This window comes from Myxocyprinus asiaticus, chromosome 44 (genome assembly GCF_019703515.2).
Source record: "Myxocyprinus asiaticus isolate MX2 ecotype Aquarium Trade chromosome 44, UBuf_Myxa_2, whole genome shotgun sequence".
In the NCBI taxonomy this organism is placed as follows: domain Eukaryota; kingdom Metazoa; phylum Chordata; class Actinopteri; order Cypriniformes; family Catostomidae; genus Myxocyprinus; species Myxocyprinus asiaticus.
In genome coordinates this window covers 17,536,134-17,556,279 of record NC_059387.1, presented here as the reverse complement: position 1 = coordinate 17,556,279, position 20,146 = coordinate 17,536,134, and the positions used below count along the sequence as shown (strand labels likewise).

The 20,146-nt window shown below is 38.3% G+C and overlaps 1 protein-coding gene across 1 annotated transcript in view; it reads left to right on the top strand.

Moving 5' to 3' along the window:
- rttn (rotatin) overlaps positions 1 to 20,146 on the top strand; it is a 59,875-nt gene that overhangs the window by 2,266 nt on the left and 37,463 nt on the right. Inside the window, exons 5-18 of the mRNA XM_051686926.1 lie at positions 513 to 603; positions 704 to 818; positions 3,337 to 3,484; positions 5,811 to 5,976; positions 6,513 to 6,697; positions 8,165 to 8,280; positions 9,836 to 10,006; positions 10,611 to 10,823; positions 12,649 to 12,761; positions 12,878 to 13,004; positions 14,135 to 14,260; positions 14,535 to 14,651; positions 14,932 to 15,071; positions 15,761 to 15,932. Of these exons, the coding sequence (XP_051542886.1) occupies positions 513 to 603; positions 704 to 818; positions 3,337 to 3,484; positions 5,811 to 5,976; positions 6,513 to 6,697; positions 8,165 to 8,280; positions 9,836 to 10,006; positions 10,611 to 10,823; positions 12,649 to 12,761; positions 12,878 to 13,004; positions 14,135 to 14,260; positions 14,535 to 14,651; positions 14,932 to 15,071; positions 15,761 to 15,932 (2,000 nt within the window). The remainder of the gene's footprint in view (positions 1 to 512; positions 604 to 703; positions 819 to 3,336; positions 3,485 to 5,810; positions 5,977 to 6,512; positions 6,698 to 8,164; positions 8,281 to 9,835; positions 10,007 to 10,610; positions 10,824 to 12,648; positions 12,762 to 12,877; positions 13,005 to 14,134; positions 14,261 to 14,534; positions 14,652 to 14,931; positions 15,072 to 15,760; positions 15,933 to 20,146) is intronic.

Here is a 20,146-nt window from a genome sequence, read left to right as displayed (position 1 = left end):
ATGGCACGTAACAACAAAACGAGCCGTGACTGGTTGTCTACATGTCTCAGTCGCTTCACATGCAAGCAGGCGATTCTCAGTGCCCTCAAGAAACAAATCAGGCAAATGGGAAAATTTATCGGCCGATGCTGATAATGAAAAAAGTCAGAAAATCGGCCGATGCTGATAATGATAAAAGTCCGAAAATCGGCCGATTTACCGGCCTCTGCGATATATCGATCGACCACTAATTATATACTGCTCTGAACATTCATAGGGTCTGAAAAGTTCAAAAACTGACAAAAAATAAAATCATTAAAGTATAATAAAGTTGTCCACATCATGACTTATGCTCAACTTTCCAAGTCTTCGGAAGCCATATAGCCAAGATAGATTTGTGAGAGGAACAGACCAAAATTGAAGTCATTATTTGCTGAAAATCTTCTGAACCTGAGTCTATTTCATCTCATGCTTAGACCTCTATGCATTTGAGCTTTATTTGAGAATTTTTATTGATTTATTTTGTCACACAGTCAGTACGTCTATTAGATGCTTGAAGTTCTCTGTTTTTCCATGGCTGTCTTTGAACACAACAGATCGACATATATTGTCATCAAACGAAAGGTATTTGTATTCTTGTAATTTCACTAGTATATTACATGTCTCTCATTACACATATCAAAGTCTTAATGGTAAATTGACCTGTCACTTGCTCAATCCTTAGTTCACTTAGATGCGACAACCACACTTTAGTGCGAACCACCTGTGAGCTTCTCCGTGATGTCATCATGCAAGACTTCCCCGCTGAAATATTCCTACAAAGGCCAAGTACAGTGCAAGTAAGATTGACATTTCATTTCTGTCTTTGAATTATCATGTGGGTTTACCCATATGAGACCTTGTAAGTTCTATGTAAGGTGTCATGGGAGAGTGACACTGATGAAACTCATATTGTGGGCTGCATAATTCCAGTTCCATTCTATTCACAACAATTTAATTCTATGGAATCTGAGTGGTTGTAGAATATGTTCATGTCTGGAAAGTATTGGAATGACAGCGGGAAATCATGTCTTGTGTTGAGGGGTGCACCGTGATGATTAGCTGGCAAGCTGACACTTGGCTTTAAATGCTTCTACTAAAATGACAAGTGATAAGCATTGCTGTATTTCTGTACAATGTGTGTTTTGTCACAGATGCATCTGAAATAGTCTCTCAGAGTTAAATTACTCTCAATTTCCTCAATGAAAATATTTAAGTGTAACAATAAAATGTCTGAAATTGCTTTGGAAACATTCTCTTCAGTCACCCCTTATATCTGTCCTTAACGCTCTTGATCTTTTGTTTAATTGTTTAGGAATTGAAGGCGGCACTGATTCTGACTCTAGTTGATCAATTCAATTAAGTTTATTAAATCAACCAGATTCACTGGAATGAGTTTGGTACCACTGGAGGGATAGGGAGTTTTAAATTGGTACAAATTACACAACGTCAAATTAAAAGTCAGTATCAGGTGGCCTTTTATTTAGTGCCTAATTTAATGTGGAATCACTTCAACAGTTTAAAATCAATATTAAATCAAAATGAACCCTATTTACCTTCAAGATACACTTCTGGGCTTAATTGTTTACAATTCATTAGTGTATGCATGTTATTCCGAAAAAATAAATAAATAAATATATATATATATATATATATATATATATATATATATATATATATATATATATATATATATATTTATCAAATTGTAATCAAATCATCCAGTCATCTACTTGATTCACCTCTGAAAATGGCTTTCTCTTAAGCCTGATGTCAAATAAGCTGCTTATATTTATCCATTAGCCAAATAGCTATAGCCAGTAGCCAATTAGGCTACTGTTGTACAGTAGGTAATGCAGCCTTTCTAAACTCTTGCCAATAGTTAACACAGTAATTTGACACAGTAATTTAATGTTAATGTAGAAAAGGTTGCAGCAATAATAGCAAGTAGGGCTGGGAATTGATTCAGATTTTCCGATTCACAAGCTCTCAAATTGTTTCTGATTCAATTAAATATAAATTCATATGGGTATATTTTGGTTACAATTTTCATTTTGCTTCCATATGAAAGAAATTCTCTCTTAGCTAATGCTCTTAATTATAAAGGGACCTTCTAACCTAGTTGGTAGCCCTTCTAGGTACAATTATAAAATAGTTATTTTATAAATGATATAATATATCAATTATATTTTCATTAGTTTTTCATCATATTTGTCACATTTTAACTTTTGAAAATTTTTCACATTTTGTGTATTCCATAAATAAATATCTTAAAATTGCCTATATTTAATTGCATATATGCTATATATTTTATTTTACATATTTATTGTTGAAATGCATAACTGGAACTATTTACAAGTACTGTATTTACATTGATATGTAGAACAAATGCTAAATCGCTACTGTCTCTTTAAGGCTACCGGATTATTAACGAGAGGATGCGTTTCTTTATTGCATCTGTGCTATGTGTGATTATAATTACATTTTTTTTTTTTTTTGCTGTGTTTAATCAACAACTGACTATAAAGTACAGAAAGGGTATTAAAAGAGACATTTTTCAATGACAGAATGAGTCATTGAACTTTCAAACTTTTATTCTCAACATGCAGTGAAAGGATCTCGCTGCGGAACTTCTTTGTCACTACACTATTCAATCATTGGTGAGTGAAATCTGAAAGTTTACCAGCCAGTGGCTAATCACAGACATTTTTAGTCACATAGTGCATAATTGGTCATATATGCGAGTGATTTACTCACTTTGTAAAGGGTTGCCCATAGAGTAAAAGACCGAACTTGGGATTTAAGAATCGATATTGAGATTGTTCAAAAGAAGATCGCGATGCATTGGAAAATATATTTTTTACCCAGTCCTAGTAAAACTAAATTTGGAAAATAAGCGTTACCATTGGGATACTTGGAGATACTCTTGGGGGTGAACTTGACCTTCAGCCTCCATGTCAAAATTTGGTACCAAAGGTGTTTTTGGAGGGTAGCGGTCCTCCATAATCAACTGCAAACACATTAATAGTTTGTGCCATTCTGGTATGGGATGCCCACCTTTCACATTCGAATCAATTCTAGCTGAATAAAATCAAGTCCCACCCTTCATTTTTATTTCTTGTTGAATATCCTATTTAATTTAGAAATATGTCACATTGAGGAAGTGAGATGTGTTGCAAATGTTGTTTTATTTTAGCCATTTTAGCATCTACATTTGGATTGTTATAACGGCTCAAGCAGGTCCTTCTGGCATGTTTTCAAGACTTGCCAAATTCAAAATCAACTTCTGTTCTTATGTATTGCTATTTTCCCCTCCAGAGTCTCCTGTCACTTCTTGGTCTGAATGTTGACGGTGATGTCAGTTACCTGACGTTTCAGGCATTGGCCTGTCTAGAGCAGCTCTGTAGAAACCTGAGGAGCCGCCTACGTTTCTACAGAGACTCCAGCTTCTGCTCCGCCAAGCAAGGTAACCAAACCCCCAACACCTTTTACTATATGCACACTTTCTTGGACTAATGTGGACAGTCATTTCTATGAGTTAATCTTTTATGAGATTTTCAGAGCATTCAACATTATATCAAAGTTATTGAGATATTATGTCAATAAAATTTTACGTTGGTAAGATGCTTTGTTTTTGTTTTAATGGTTTACATAGATTTGAAATATTAACTAATATTGATAACCATTGGCCTTTCTTTCATGTGTAATTTTTAAACCTGGTGTTTAAAAATTCTAAAGTTTTGTTTTTTGTGAATCATCTACAGTTGAATTCAGAAGTTTACATACACCTTAGCCAAATACATTTAAACTTAGTTTTGCCACAATTATTGACATTTAATCATAGAAAACATTCCCTGTCTTAGGTCAGTTAGGATCACTACTTTATTTTAAGAGTGTGAAATTTCAGAATAATAGTAGATTGAATGATTTATTTCAGCTTTTATTTCTTTCATCACATTCCCAGTGGAAAGTTTACATACACTTTGTTAGTATATGGTAGCTGTAATACAGCCTCACAGGCAGAAGGGAAGGAGAACAGGGAAGCGAGGTTTCCAGATTCAGGTATGCGTTTAATTGGCCACCTTGATGCTTTACAATTTCACAAACTCATCAGTCTCACAGGCACGGAGTTATTTAAACACATCAGCTTCACAAACACAATAGATTAAACACAACAGCTTCTGTAGCACCGTGGCCTTCCTTGTGCCAGTCTCTCTCTCTCTCGGCTGCTGGTGGCGTGGCTGTTTATATGCCACTCACCCCATGCTCACTGGAATTAGAGACAGGTGTTAAACATAATCTAGCTCAGGTGCCAGCGCACTTACCGCTTTCTCTCTCTCTGGACGGACGCTTGACCACGTCCCCGCTGCCACAGTAGCATTGCCTTTAAATAGTTTAACATGGGTCAAATGTTTTGGGTAGCCTTCCACAAGCTTCTCACAATAAGTTGCTGGAATTTTGGCCCAGTCCTTCAGACAGAACTGGTTTCACTGAGTCAGGTGTGTAGGCCTCCTTGCTCGCACACGCTTTTTCAGTTCTGCCCGCAAATTTTCTATTGGATTGAGGTCAGGGCTTTGTGATGGCCACTCCAATATCTTGACATTGTTGTCCTTAAGCCATTTTGCCACAACTTTGGAGGTATGCTTGCGGTCATTGTCCATTTGGAAGACCCATTTATCCAGCTTTAACCTCCTGGCTGATGTCTTGTTGCTTCAATATATCCACATAATTTTCCTTCTTCATGATGCCATCTATTTTGTGAAGTGCACCAGTCCCTCCTGCAACAAAGCACCCCCACAACATGATCCTGCCACTCCCATGCTTCATGGTTGGGTTTGGCTTGCAAGCCTCACCCTGTTTCCTCCAAACATAACGATGGTCATTATGGCCAAACAGTTAAATTTTTGTTTCATCAGACCAGAGGGCATTTCTCCAGAAAGTAAGATCTTTGTCCCCATGTGCACTTGAAAACTGTAGTCTGGCTTTTGGTGCAGTGGCTTCTTCTTGCTGAGCAGCCTTTCAGGTTATGTTGATATAGGACTTGTTTTACTGTGGATATAGATACTTGTCTACCTGTTTTCTCCAGCATGTTCACAAGGTCCTTTGCTGTTGTTCTGGGATTGATTTGCACTTTTCGCACCAAACTATGTTCATCTCTAGGAGACAGAATGCGTTCCTGAGCGGTATGATGGCTGCATGGTCCCATGGTGTTTATACTTGCATACTGTTGTTTGTACAGATGAACATGGTACCTTCAGGCATTTGGAAATTGCTCGCAAGGATGAACCAGACTTGTGGAGGTCCACACATTTTTTTCTGAGGTCTTTTGATTTTCCCATTTTTTTTATTTCTTTTGATTTTCCCATGATGTCAAGCAAAGAGGCACTGAAGGTGCCTTAAAATACACCCAAAGTTACACCTCCAATTCAGTACACCTCCTATCAGAAGCTAATTTGCTAATTGTCTAAAGGCTTGACATAATTTTCTGAAATTTTCCAAGCTGCTTAAAGGCACAGTTAACTTAGTGTATGTAGACTTCTGACCCACTGGAATTGTGATAATCAATTAAAAGTGAAACAATCTGTCTGTAAACAATTGTTGGAAAAATTACTTGTGTCATGCACAAAGTAGATGTCCTAAAAGACTTGCCAAAACTATAATTTGCTCATATTAAATCTGTGGAGTGGATAAAAAATTAGTTTTAATGACTTCAGCTTTAGTGTATGTAAACTTATGACTTCAACTGTAAATACTGAATTGTAATATCCATCTCATTATTTCACCCTCTTTAGACCCCATCTCTCAGAACTCCTCTATCTCCTACTCTCAGGAGGTAAGAGGGACCCAGCAGTCAGGGGTCACTACCCCAGAGGAATGTTCCCCCAGACCCTCTGTGGTGGGTCGACCTGGGCAGAGAGTTCGAGGGGATGGCCAGGACGGGGATGCAGCCTCCTCTAGGTTCCTACCAAACTTCTATTTCTACATTATATCATGGAAAACAAAATGATCCTTGTCCTTTTGAAATAAGAGTTTGATGTAGACATACTCAAGTGTTCATAATGCAAAGCTCCCTCACCAGTCCACCTAGACAATTTATGAAAATTAAGTTGCAAAAATGGGTCGTGGTTATGACATCACATTAACATACATAGCCACCCACAACCCCTATTCATTATTCAGCTACTTGACCTGCCTTAATAAACGGCTGTGTGAACTACGCTGTTATGCGGAGGTTAACCAATCAGAGGTCATTTCGATTCAGAGAGAGGGTTGAAAATGATAAAACTAAATTAAGACTGTTTTTACTGCCCTTTTGTACTGTCCTTTTAAGGCTATAATTACTACATTTAGGTTAATGTGGGGAAAATATCGAAAGATGAGAAGAACTGAGTTAAAAGAATTCAACACCGCCTTAAAATCTTGTTCTTTTTTAAACAGTTGCTCACAACCATCCGCGTCTTTAGCAATTAAGGATTCTTTTTGATTGTGTACAGTGGTAGCAGCAGTCAGAGAGGGGTGCCCCCCAGGCCAACCCAGCGGTCTCCTCTCCCGCAGCCCCACCTGGAGCTCCCTCCAGAGATGGAGGCAGAAGAGTCACTAGAGCTACAGCTGCAGCAGTGGAGCCTGGCTAGATTTAGTGTGGCGGCTGTAGAGCACACACTGCTTCTCATCAGGACAGGTGAGAGCACTCATAAAACCCTTTTTCCGATATTAAACAAGGCTACAGCTGGTGCTGTACTCATCACACATGTGCTTCTGATGCAATTTAAGTAGTCAATACCCAAAATTCTCGATAACAATTTCAATACCAAAGGAAAAAACTAATACCAATAATAGAGAAAAGGGATAGTAAACATTGTTTTAAGTTCTCCAGCAATTATTAAAGGAATAGTTTATTAAAAAATGAAAATTCTGTCACAATATTTCACCCTCCTGCCGTTCCAAACCTGAATGTAGCTTGAATATGGGTGCCACTGTGAATAAGCTTCTCTCATGCACTCAAAGATTTTCACTGAAAAAGATTTAGATTTTGCGTCGTGTGCCTTCAGAAGACTTGGAATATGACGCACAAATCGCATGGACTACTTTTATGATACTTTATCCTTTTTTTTAAAGGGATAGTTCACCCAAAAATTTAAGTTCTCATCATTTACTCACCCTCATGCCATCCCAGATGTGTATGAATTTCTTCTTTCTGCAGAACACAAACAAAGATTTTTAGGAGAATATCTCAGTGCTGTAGGTCCATACAATGCAAGTAAATGGTGATCAGGACTTTGAATCTTCAAAAATCACTAAGGCAGAATGAACCAACAGAGCTGAGATATTCTTCTAAAAATCTTAATTTGTGTTCTGCAGAAGATAGAACATCATACACATCTGGGATGGCATGAGGGTGAGTAAATGAAGAGAACATTTTCATCTTTGGGTGAACTATCCCTTTAAGCTGTAAAGAAATGCACTGCCATTGTACAGAAAGACAAACCAAGCTACTCATTCTTCAGACATCTCACGAAAGAAAGAAAGCCATATGGATTTGGAACAACATGAGGGTGATTAAATTATGACAGAATTTTCATTTTGGGATAAACTGTTCCTTTATAGAAAAGTAAAAAGACAATTATACATTAATAACAAAGATTATAGAATATAAATTATAAAACAATACAACAACAAAGACAATAGAACAAAGATTAAAAAAAAAATTCAGGCTTCTAACAGCAGTATCAATTATTCAAGTAAACATTCAGAAATGCACAGATCCAATATTTTGACACATATCTTATTTTTTTCTGCCTGTTTGCATTCACTTAAGAAATAGCCGACTGTGTTCACATTATTACCGGCCAAGACCAACATTTTGACCTAATTTTGAGGTGTATTTGACCACTCAGGCATGCATCAGCATTTCCGCAAGTTCTCTTCACAGAGCACGAGCACACACAGAAAGAATGCAGCCACCTGTCAATCAATCAGTGCATGTGTACCAAATTGAGTCAGTACTCGATATTACTCAGTACTTCTGAAAGACTGGTATCGGTACATCTTTTTAATTGTAGTATCAATTTGGTACCAAAGTACTGATACTCATGACAACCCTTTTCTCTTTTATATTCCTTTTTTCATCACATACTCATCCTATCAGACAGCCTGAAGGTTTTCCAACGGGCGCTGGAGCTGCTGGCAGAGGCGCAGAGGCTGCTGGGAGACAGCGTTGCCCCTGAGGTGTGGGACGAGCACAGCCTCGCTGCGACAGAGCTGGCAAGTGTCTTCAACAGCCCTCCTCCACGCTGCACTTCCACAACCATGAGGCTGATGTCTGCATTAGTGCATACAAACACACACCTGTCGCCTCTCATTCTCACCCACTACACTTGCTCCGAGAGACAGATGGTCATTGTAGAGTATTAAGCTGTCAGCGCAAATCAGTCATGGCATGACAGTTGTGTCTTAGGCCAGTTTTACCACTTAGAAGTCCCTGTTTGCTCCTGACCTCAACTCAATACATTGGTATATCTGGAACAAATGTTTGTATCAGTTTAATAGTAGGGCAACACAAAACATTTTTTTCTTCCCTTTTTCTCCCAATTTGGAATGCCCAATTCCCAATGTGCTTTTAAGTCCTCATGGTCGCGTAGTGATTCGCCTCAGTCCGGGTGGCGGAGGACGAATCCCAGTTGCCTTCGTGTCTGAGACCGTCAACCCACGCATCTTATCACGTGGCTTGTTGAGCGTGTTGACATGGAGACATAGTGCGTGTGGAGGCTTCACGCCATCCACCGCGGCAGCCACGCTCAACTCACCGCGCGCCCCACTGAGAACGCACCACATTATAGCGACCACGAAGAGGTTACCCCATGTGACTCTACCCTCCCGGGCCAATTTGGTTGCTTAGGAGACCTGGCTAGAGTCAGAGCATGCCCTGGGATTCGAACTAGTGAGCTAGCGAACTCCAGGGGTGGTAGCCAGCGTATTTTACCACTGAGCTACCCAGGCCCCCAAGTGGTTAATGCATTAGGTATCATTAGCAATGAACAATCAGTTTTATATGTTATTTTATAAGTATATTTTTGTTTATTTTTAGTCTATGTTCATAATACATTTACTAATGTTAACATATATATGTTAAGAATGTATTAGTATGTGTAGAAATGTATTATCCTTGGCCATCTGAGAGCATTTGAACTGAGAAAAAGCTGTGTAGTGCAGGATAAGTCATCAATATTGTTGGTCCGCTTTCCTGAAAGAGCAAGACTGCAAATTTTAAATGTGTATATATGCTAAAAGTAAATTTTTTAAACTTGCACTACACTAAACTAGCATATAGATGGCTTCAGAGTTAACAGACATGGACTAAAAACAACCTTTGACTATTTTGTTAATGGATGTTAACATGCAACCTTATTGTAAAGTGTTACCAATCACACAGAGGCACGTTATGCAAGATAATGTCGCAAAGTTCACCTGGTGTCATTCAGCTTAAAATTTAGTAGGTTGCATTACATGGATTTTCAAAGTTGTCTCTTCCAGCAATGTTTACTGCCCGTAGAAATCTTTTTAAATGCACTCATTGTGCTTTATGTGTGCATACTTATGAGAACATACCCCGCTGCACATAATTATGCATGTTTCAAGGCATGACTCTCTACCTCATTGATCTTTAATGCATGCTCATGGCGTTTTATCTTTAAAAACTGCAGTCATCTGAAAACTTTCTTTGAAATACTCAGGACTCTTGCTGCCCCCTGCTGGCAGGAAGATGCTATGATCAATAAGTCCTCCCGGACTAATACCTTTCTCTTTTGTCTGGTAAAAGAGGGAGAAATTACAGGCATGTATAGAGACACTGGGAGATGTTGTCTGCTACCATCATGGTATGACATCCTCTGAACAACCAGATTCGTCTCTGATCCACCATAGAATGGCCTTCGTGGGCACTGGCATTTTCACCATCCGTCTCCTGCAAACCTTGTTACCTGTGGAGAAGGTGAGTGAGCATATGGCTGTGCCATTCTTAGACATTAATAAGCCATGCTGCCGTTGCTAATGGACATATGGCCGTGTCCTTCATGGTCATTATTAATACAAATGAGAGTGTGAAACTCACCAGAAGTCGCTGTGAAAGGGTCAATTGTTCAGTTATGGCTGAGACCTAAGGACAGCCCTACAATTATGGTCAAAATCATTAGTATTTATTTAGTGTACGTGTGTGTTTTATTTTAGCATTTATTTTAATGCTTGTTTTAACTTCATCTTTCCTCATGTTAAAGTAGAACTGTGTTATGTCTGCACCAAACAGAATTGCAAAAATAAAACTGGTATTCTGAATACCACCTGTCTTCCATTGGTTGGAAAAACAGATAGTACCAATGTTGCTTTGTTGGGTTTGTTTGGATACCTAAACAAACTGAGCAATGTTTTGATAGTGCCACAGAATCACAGTTACACTTTTCAGGGGAATCAACCTACAAATGGATTACTTATAGTCATCTCTGCATATTAAGATGGGATAGGAGAAAGTATTTTAACATTGAAAAATTGCACACATCACCTAACTTGTAACCTAAATTTGTATGATTTTTTACACACAGGCTGGAGATAACCTTCCAGAGAGTACAGTGGCTGCCATATTTCTCTTGTGTCTTAATACATCCTTCAGTGTGGCGTACCCTAGTATCCATGAATCAGCAGTGGCTTACTTGGAGCAGGCTTGTTCTGAAAGATACAGCCTGTATCGTAGAGTATCTCGTGTTTCTAACTGCATGGAGGCTACATGCACCTTTCTAAAGGATGCTCTGGCTGAGGTAACGATTGCAACTTTTTAAGAAAGAATCCCTTTAAGGGATAGTTCACACAAAAATAACAATTCTCTCATAATTCACTTACCCTGCCTGAAGCCATCTCAGATGTGTATGACTGTCTTTCTTCAGCAGAACACAAATTAAGATTTTTTAGAAAAATGTTGAAGCTCTGTAGGTCCTTATAATGTAAGTAAAGGGTTTGATGGTCCAAAAGGCATATTTAGGCAGCATAAATGTAATCCACATGACTCTAGTCGATCATTTAATGTCTTCTGAAGCAAATCGATAGGTTGATGTAAGAAACAAATCGATAACTAAAACTTTATCAACTTTAAAAAAATCGTTTTCTGCCAGCAGTCGACGCATCATTAACATAAGTGCTATGGCGCGTTCACGCGAGAAGTCGGAAGCGCGCTCTTTGTATACAGCAGAGGAACGAACGTGAGAGTTAGTTCATTACAAACAGCATCCCAGCACTGGCCGGAAGCAATAATTTTAAGTTTAAAAGAATTTAAGTAATTAATCGCACAGTTTTCTGTGATTAATTGCGATTAAATGATGGTACATGATACTTCACAACAAACAGTAAAATATCATCATAAAAATATTTACTTTATACTTTGTGTAAAGAACTTGCAAGAAATTGATTAATCATCACTTATTTTAATTAATATGTTAAAATGTTCTTTTTTTGTTTTTTTTTGCGGATAGAGTTAATTAGACACATTTTACTCGTATTAATCTCTAATACATGTATATGTATAAAAGATTAATAAAATAAGTGAACATGCTGTAATTAAAAGTTGGGCAAAATCTTCTGCTGTTTTCCAGTGGACCTTTAAAAAAAAATAATAGGATCAAATGGGCAGATTCAATTCATGTCAAACTTCATTGGCAAGAGAAACTTAAGTGTACATTGCCAGTGTATTATTAGACACTATGCATACAAATATAAAACATGTAGAATGCTGAAGTGTAATTTGCTGAAGTTTAAAATCTCAAAACTATTATTTTCTCTGGCTTCTGTTCTGTATTTTCTCTTTACAAGTTTACCTGGCTGTAGTATGCTGAATGGCCAGGTCCTTCAGTCGCTGTCATTCACACGCTGGGTCTCTCTCATGCGGTTTCGCTTTTGAAACTGGTTAGAATGAAATTGAATGAACGTTTTCGGGCGATGAGTAGAGATTCAATTCAGCAGCTTGCCAGTATCTCTCACATGCCTGGTTCACCTCTTGCGGGGGAAGTCTCCATTCTCCGTGCAGTAAACCCGCTCCTGTGTTTATTATGTCTGGGACATGTGTCGCACATAATGAATAAACATGCACTGCTCCACACAATCAGTTTCTGTGCTAGGATGTTCAGTCAAGTCGAGCATGTACCTCTGGAAAATTTATTTTAGCCACAGAAAGTGGAGGAAAAGATTACTGAAGTTTTGCCCATTGTACAAATGTGCCTCGGTTTGTTCCTGGCAGGGAGCAGATGCCCTAACTCTGCCCCCACCCTAATCGGAGCATGTAAGGCTAAGTAGCATGCCAGGAACAACAAATCTTTATTGTGTGAATTTTCAGGAAGTAAAAAAAAAAAAAATGGATACTGCATTAATTGCGTTAATTTTTAAACAAAAAATATTAATCACAGAAATTGACTCATTAAATTTCCCAGCCCTAATATATATAGAAATTGCACTACTTCAATAATTAACAAGTCAATTCAAAGACTAACCAACTATGACCATTGTGACCCAACCCTATTTTGCAACTTGATAGATAGTTTGTCTTCATTTGAAATTTCAAGAAGGGGTTGTTAAAGTATAAATGTTTCTTTACAGGGTGATAAAAATTGGCATGAACTCTTGGAGCTTGCTGACCAAGCAATAGATGCTTTTCCGTACCATCAGCACCTGCCGGTGGTGAAAGAATGCATCCAGATTTGCTCCTACCTGTAAGATGATCACAATTATGGAAACAGCAAACTGCCATTGACATCTGCTGTTTTGTCTGGCACTGCGGAAAAGGTGTCATTGTATGAAAATCTGTAAAAGTCGTGTCTCTTCGTAGGTGGAAATTTGCACAAGCAAGCCCGCTCCTGCAGTCGTCGAGTCAGAAGATATTTCTGAAGCTTTTGTCTCATCCTCTGTCCCCGGTGAAGGCGGAAACCTACTCTTGCACACTGAGCATTTTGAAGGTACAAGATGTACTCTGGAAATTGGGCGCTAGGGCATATTTTGACCAAGATCCAGTAGATAAGTAACAGTCAGAAAAAAAAATGTCACCAAGTTTGGCAGCCAAAACGCCACAAAATCCAGCTAAAACTGGCTTTTGATGGTAGCTAGTAATAGGCAGGTTTTATTTGGACTGCTCAAGTACTCATGTACAGCATACAGTTGCTCTCCAAACTCTTTAACCAATCAAACTGCAAGCTACCACCCAATACGCCATTGTAACTAATCACAAAATTAAACAGAGAATGTTTTGAAGATCAAAATGTTGAAAAGTGACACAAATATTGTGATTTTACAATCAATCATTGCTGTCACTTCTGAGTACTCAGATACTTGTGCCAACCCCTAGTTTCCAACTTGTCATTATCTGGTCCAAGCTGGTTTAGTCGGTTAATCAGCAGGACTACTAGCAGGATCTAGTTGATGTTAAACTGCTAGTCCACCTTAGTAAAGCTTGAATTGGTCAGGGCTCCCACAGTTATTGGAAACCAGGAATTTTACATTTGTTGTCCATATCAGGAAAAGTCATTAAAATTTGTGAAGTCAGTATATTTTTTCTAGTTTTTCACTGCTCTAAAATGTTTAATAAGCTAGATATTTATCTTTTGTAGAGTAAAACTTGTTGCAAGCCACAATGATTTGTCAGTGAGTTATTCTTTCAAGTCAGTTCTTTTCAATGAAGTAGTCGAAACAGTTAACAAATTGGTTTATACGTTCAGTTTACAAAACAGTATGAATCAAAATTATTATTCAAATTTTTATCCAGTTATAATGCAAAGGTCATGGAAAAGTCATGGAAATGCATTGGTTAAAAGGTGTGGAAATTTGATTGGCTTACCAGCTTGGCCAGCTTATGTTGGTATGACCTGGTATTGTCAGCAGGGAGTCTTATATTTTGGTGAACTGCACTTTGTCGAGGTTAAACGCTGGGCTGTGTTGCTAACCCTTGGTAATGGCTGCTATTGTGTACTTTATATTAAATTGCTATTACATTTTCTTGCAATTCTATTACACTGCACATAGATTGCTAGTGACCCCTGAACTCTATTGACAGTAAGATTGCCACACTATCTCACTGTTCCCACCCCCACAGGAGTCTTTGGGAGTTCAGAACGTGGCCAGACCCACCTCATCCATCTGCAGCAGCGTGCATTTCTTGCTTCACTCTCGTGTCCTGTATGAGATCAGTGTGTTTGGCCTTCAAGACCAAGCAAGAGAGGTGAATTATTCAGCTTCCTCTTTCCAGCGAGACCCAGTGTAATGCACAAAGAAGATATATTTATGTATATTGATACTCAGCTTGCTAATAAATAATGTAGCCATGCTCAATGTTTAATGTGTTAGTCAGGTCATGCTAAACTAATGTTTGACATTGGAAATGCCCCCGTCTCATTGCTGTAGGTGGCATAGCTTAAGAGCTGGATTTGGATGATATAGCTTGTTTAAAGTGCAGTATCATAGAGCCATCAACTAAGTTTATATGTGATCCAAAGGTGAGCTCCACTGCCAAGGATATTCTCCTCTATCTGCTGAAGGGGGGATTGATGATGACAGCCACAAGTTGGAGCAGATTTAATGAGGCACTTTACCCGGTCATTCCCATATTACAGGTGCAGACATTCTCTCTTTCCTCTCAGTTTCTCTCCACACTCACACTAACACAAAGCTGCAATATTGTGTTGAATATTCATAAATCTTGCCAATGTTGATACATTTTTTGCTGAGGACACCCAGTAATTGGTTTGTCCTGTCAATAAAGCGCTAGTGAAATGCTCTCAGAATTGTGTTTGTTTATTGTTGTGCTCAGCTGGATTTCTGTTCGTAAGTCTGTTGTCTGCCGTTTTATGTACTGTAAAAAAAAGCCTATTGCGTTTATGTACTGTATATTAGAGTTATGCAGGCACAGAGGATGCCCTGGGAAATTGCATCCTGCTGATAAGTGACACATCTGCCAAAAAGGGAGATGAGGTGCGTTCACCAACAGCCAGACTACGGGCCGCCCTCCGGCTTCTGTTCACCAAGCACCACACGTAAGTTAATTGGTCAATTTGGATTTCTGTACAAAAGTGTGTCTTGTGCATTTAAGAAATGTCTTCCACCTTAAAATGTTCTACTATTAAAGGTGCTCTCAGTGATTTTTTTATTAGTATTTTTTACTAAGAGACTTCAGCAGAGTGTTTAAGCATCATAAGAGCATTCCTTACAAATGACAACACAGCATATCTGTCATTTTGTGAACTGTAATGTCATCAGTCACTTTTACACCTAATTCATCCAGCCCCATTCTCTCCTTTTTAAATGAGATTACCAAACTAAATGAACAACATCCTTCTCTCCTTCAGTCATTCAACAGTCGCTGATCCTCACTAGGTCACGAATCGACATAAAACTCAAATGACCATTTAATTTAGTAAAGGGGTGTCAAACCAATAATATACTCCTTTACTGCCCACACTTGGATCGTGCTAAGTCTTTACAGGAGGGAAAAGGCAAAAAAAGAGTCTCACACTTCAAACTAGTGCAATGCCACCTCTACTCACATTGAGCACACACATATTTGTGTGCTGATTGCAAAGTCGCATAATTTTAATGGTGCTAAAGCCCTCCTAAATAGGGTCTAGCAATGCCTATGGCTTGTTTTCTTTTGACATGAAATAATGTATTTCAGCATTATTACATACTGTTGAATGTTCTCACATTCTTGGTTTGGCAATTTCAGTGTGAGGAATACAGCAGTCCAGCAACTTCTACCACACTTGACCAGCGCTGAGGGTGTCAGTACCTCCAGACCAGCCCTGGACAGCTCCACACTGTCATCTTTATCATCTCTTTACGTTCTCAACAAATGTGTGGACATTAAGTTAAATAACTCAGACAAGTCATATGTAAAGGTAACAGCCATTTTCTCTCAACCAACTCTTTTTAATTAATATGCACTCTTTTTTTAACGAAAACATTGTATAGTAATTAGGGCTGTCGATTTAACGCATTAATTCAGTGCAATTAATTATATAAACAAATTATGTAATTAATCATGTTCCCTGACCTCAGTCAGGCGCTAACTGCAGTGCTGCTCTCGCACGTCATCATTGGAGTTTAATGTGATCTCATGTTACGTTAAATGAGCTCAGATTACTATTCGACAACGAAAATTTTTGTTGACAATTTTTTATTGTCGATGTTGTCGATAACGTCTACTAATCGTTTCAGCCCTATTTGAAACTTAGAAAAGTACGCCTTGAGATTCCTGCATTCGTATTTGTGCTCAATCAAGCTGTGTTTGAATGCAAGAACAAGTCCTCATCTTGTGCTGTCTGCTGTGGGTAAGTGTAGTTTGTCCTTTGTATAAGATTTGCCGTTGCCTATACAGCTGAAGTTTCGCTTACTGCCTCCTGCTGAAAACAGGTGGTACTTCAAGCTTGAATTGCTCCACTGGTAGGAATATTCCTTATTGCGGAGAGGAAGAAAACAGCTCACAGTCCAGATGCACTCTAAACTTTCCAAACAGCTTCAGGTGATGTAGATTGCAAAGTATGAGGTAATTATAATGCAAAAATACAAAATAAGTAAATACAGAAGCATTGTCGTTGTGGAATATGTGGAGCTGGAGCAAAACTTGCGTGTCGAGCGTCTTTAAAGGAAACACCCTGGCGTTACAGTTTTAATGCAGTTATATTTAATGCGTTATAGCTTTAATAAAGTTCAAATAATGCGGAAACAGATCATGTAAATAACTACAAACTCCAAAACTGCCATTTCTCTGTGCGGTCACCACCTCTTCTATGAGTTGTTCCGAGTTGTGCGAATGTCCTGATCTAAGGGGGAGAGAATGAAACTGCACCCAGCTGATGCACACTCTGTCGCAGGGACGCTCATCCCTTGAGCATGCACGCTTAATGCAGCTAGATTATAACGTGATGGCTCACTACTTATGTCATAATATATGTCACTGTGCATTTCTTATCGTGAAGAAAATTGGCAATACACAGCTTTATTAATAAGAGTGAGTTTGTTATTTGTGAGTTAAATATGGATTGAAGTGAACAAAAAGGTGAGAGAGGGTAGTCTTCCCCATTATACACTGCAACAAAATAAAGTTTTTGATTTGGTTTTGGCTTGTTTTCCAATATAAATATTTAAAACTCCTATAAAACAATGCACATTTTCTTTAGCAGCTATACTGCAGTAGAAAAAATAGTTATCTGAGAATATTGAAAATAATATTAAAAATATAAATATTTTAAAATGTCTAAAAATCCTTTAAAAATAGATGCATTCACCCGAGAAGTAGCATATAAGATATTTAGACTTGCTTTTAGAGAATAGATCTTGAATTTAAGTATATCTTTACTGCACTTGCAGAAGTATAACCAATTGAAAAAATACACTTACAGTTGTGCTCAAAAGTTTGCATACCCTGGCAGAAATTGTGAAATTTTGGCATTGATTTTGAAAATATGATTGATCATGCAAAAAAACTGTCTTTTATTTAAGGATTGTGATCATATGAAGCCATTTATTATCACATAGTTGTTTGGCTCCTTTTTGAATCATAATGGTAACAGAAATCACCCAAGTGGCCCTGATCAAAAGTTTACATACCCTTGAATGTTTGGCCTTGTTGCAGACACACAAGTTGACACACACAGGTTTAAATGGCAATTAAAGGTTAATTTCCCACACCTGTGGCTTTTTAAATTGCAATTAGTGTCTGTGTATAAATAGTCAATGAGTTTGTTAACTCTCACGTGGATGCACTGAGCAGGCTAGATACTGAGCCATGGGGAGCAGAAAAGAACTTTCAAAAGACCTGCGTAACAAGGTAATGGAACTTTATAAAGATGGAAAAGGATATAAAAAGATATCCAAAGCCATAAAAATGCCAGTCAGTACTGTTCAATGAAAATTCAGGGATCTCTTGATACCAAGCCAAGGTCAGGTAGACCAAGAAAGATTTCAGCCACAACTGCCAGAAGAATTGTTTGGGATACAAAGAAAAATCCACACCATCTTTTTCCAGAGCAGCCTGTATTTCTCCTGAGGTTACCTGTGGGTTTTTCTTTGTATCCCAAACAATTCTTCTGGCAGTTGTGGCTGAAATCTTTCTTGGTCTACCTGACCTTGGTTTGGTATCAAGAGATCCCTGAATTTTCCACGTCTTAATAAGTGATTGAACAGTACTGACTGGCATTTTCAAGGCTTTGGATATCTTTTTATATCCTTTTCCATCTTTATAAAGTTCCATTACCTTGTTACGCAGATCTTTTGACAGTTCTTTTCTGCTCCCCATGGCTCAGTATCTAGCCTGCTCAGTGCATCCACGTGAGAGCTAACAAACTCGTTGACTATTTATACACAGACACTAATTGCAATTTAAAAAGCCACAGGTGTGGGAAATTAACCTTTAATTGCCATTTAAACCTGTGTGTGTCAACTTGTTTGTCTGTAACAAGGCCAAACATTCAAGGGTATGTAAACTTTTGATCTGGGCCGTTTGGGTGATTTCTGTAATCATTATGATTGAAAAAGGAGCCAAACAACTATGTGATAATAAATCGGTATCCTTAAAAGTCAGTTTTTTTGCATGATCAGTCATATTTTCAAAATCAATGCCAAAATTTCACAATTTCTGCCAGGGTATGCAAACTTTTGAGCACAACTGTATATACAAAATACACATATTTAAAATACATTCTCTTAAAGCAAGTCTAAATATCTTATATGTTGCTTCTCAAGTAAATCTATCTTGTTTTAAGGATTTTTAGACAATTTTAAATGGAAAACAAGACAAAAATACTTGATAACAATAGGACTTTTTGCAGTGAATCTTTTTAATGAATTAAACTTAATAAAAAGTATTTTTTTCCCTTTTCTTCAGTGAATGTCATTTAGAGGTATTTTTAAAAGATGATTTTGTCCTCTTTATTGTTAGTAAGCACGTTTAATACAACCTTTTAAGTCAGGCACAAGCTGAATAATCGGTTAAGAACAAATTATTTATTTATTTATTTATTTATTTTATTTTGTTTATTTTTATTTTCTCCCCAATTTGGAATGCCTCATACCCAATGCGCTATAAGTCCTCGTGGTGGCGTAATGACTCGCCTCAATCTGGGTGGCGGAGGACGAATCTCAGTTGCCTCCGCGTCTGAGACGTCAATCCACGCATCTTATCATGTGGCTTGTTGAGCGCATTACCACGGAGACATAGCGCATGTGGAGGCCCACGCTATTGTCCGAGGCATCCACGCACATCTCACCACGCGCCCCACCGAGAGCGAGAATCACACATTATAGCGACCACGAGGAGGTTACCCCATGTGACTCTACCCTGCTGGAGTCACTCAGCACACCCTGGATTTGAACTTGCGACTATATCCACAGTAAAACGAGTCCTATATCAACATTACCTGAAAGACTGCTCAGCAAGGAAGAAGCCACTGCTCCAAAACCACCATAAAAAAGCCAGACTACAGTTTACAAGTGCACATGGGGACAAAGATCTTACTTTTTGGAGAAATGTCCTCTTGTCTGATGAAACAAAAATTGAACTGTTTGGCCATAATGACCATCGTTATGTTTGGTGGAAAAAGGTGAGGCTTGCAAGCCGAAGAACACTATCCCAACCATGAAGCATGGGGGTGGCAGGATCATGTTGTGGGGGTGCTTTGCTGTAGGAGGGACTGGTGCACTTCACAAAATAGATGACATCTTGAGGAAGGAAAATTATGTGGATATATTGAAGCAACATCTCAAAACATCAGCCAGCAAGTTAAAGCTCGGTCGCAAATGGGTCTTCCAAATGGACAATGACCATAGGCATACCTCCAAAGTTGTGGCAAAATGGCTTAAGGACAACAAAGTCAAGGTATTGGAGTGGCCATCACAAAGCCCTTACCTCTGTCTGACAGAAAATTTGCGGGCAGAACTGAAAAAGCGTGTGCGAGCAAGGAGGTCTACAAACCTGACTCAATTACACCTGTTTTGTCTGGAGGAATGGGCTGAAATTCCAACAACTTACTATGAGAAGCTTGTGGAAGACTACCCAAAACATTTGACCCAAGTTAAACAATTTAAAGGCAATGAAATAAATCATTCTCTCTAC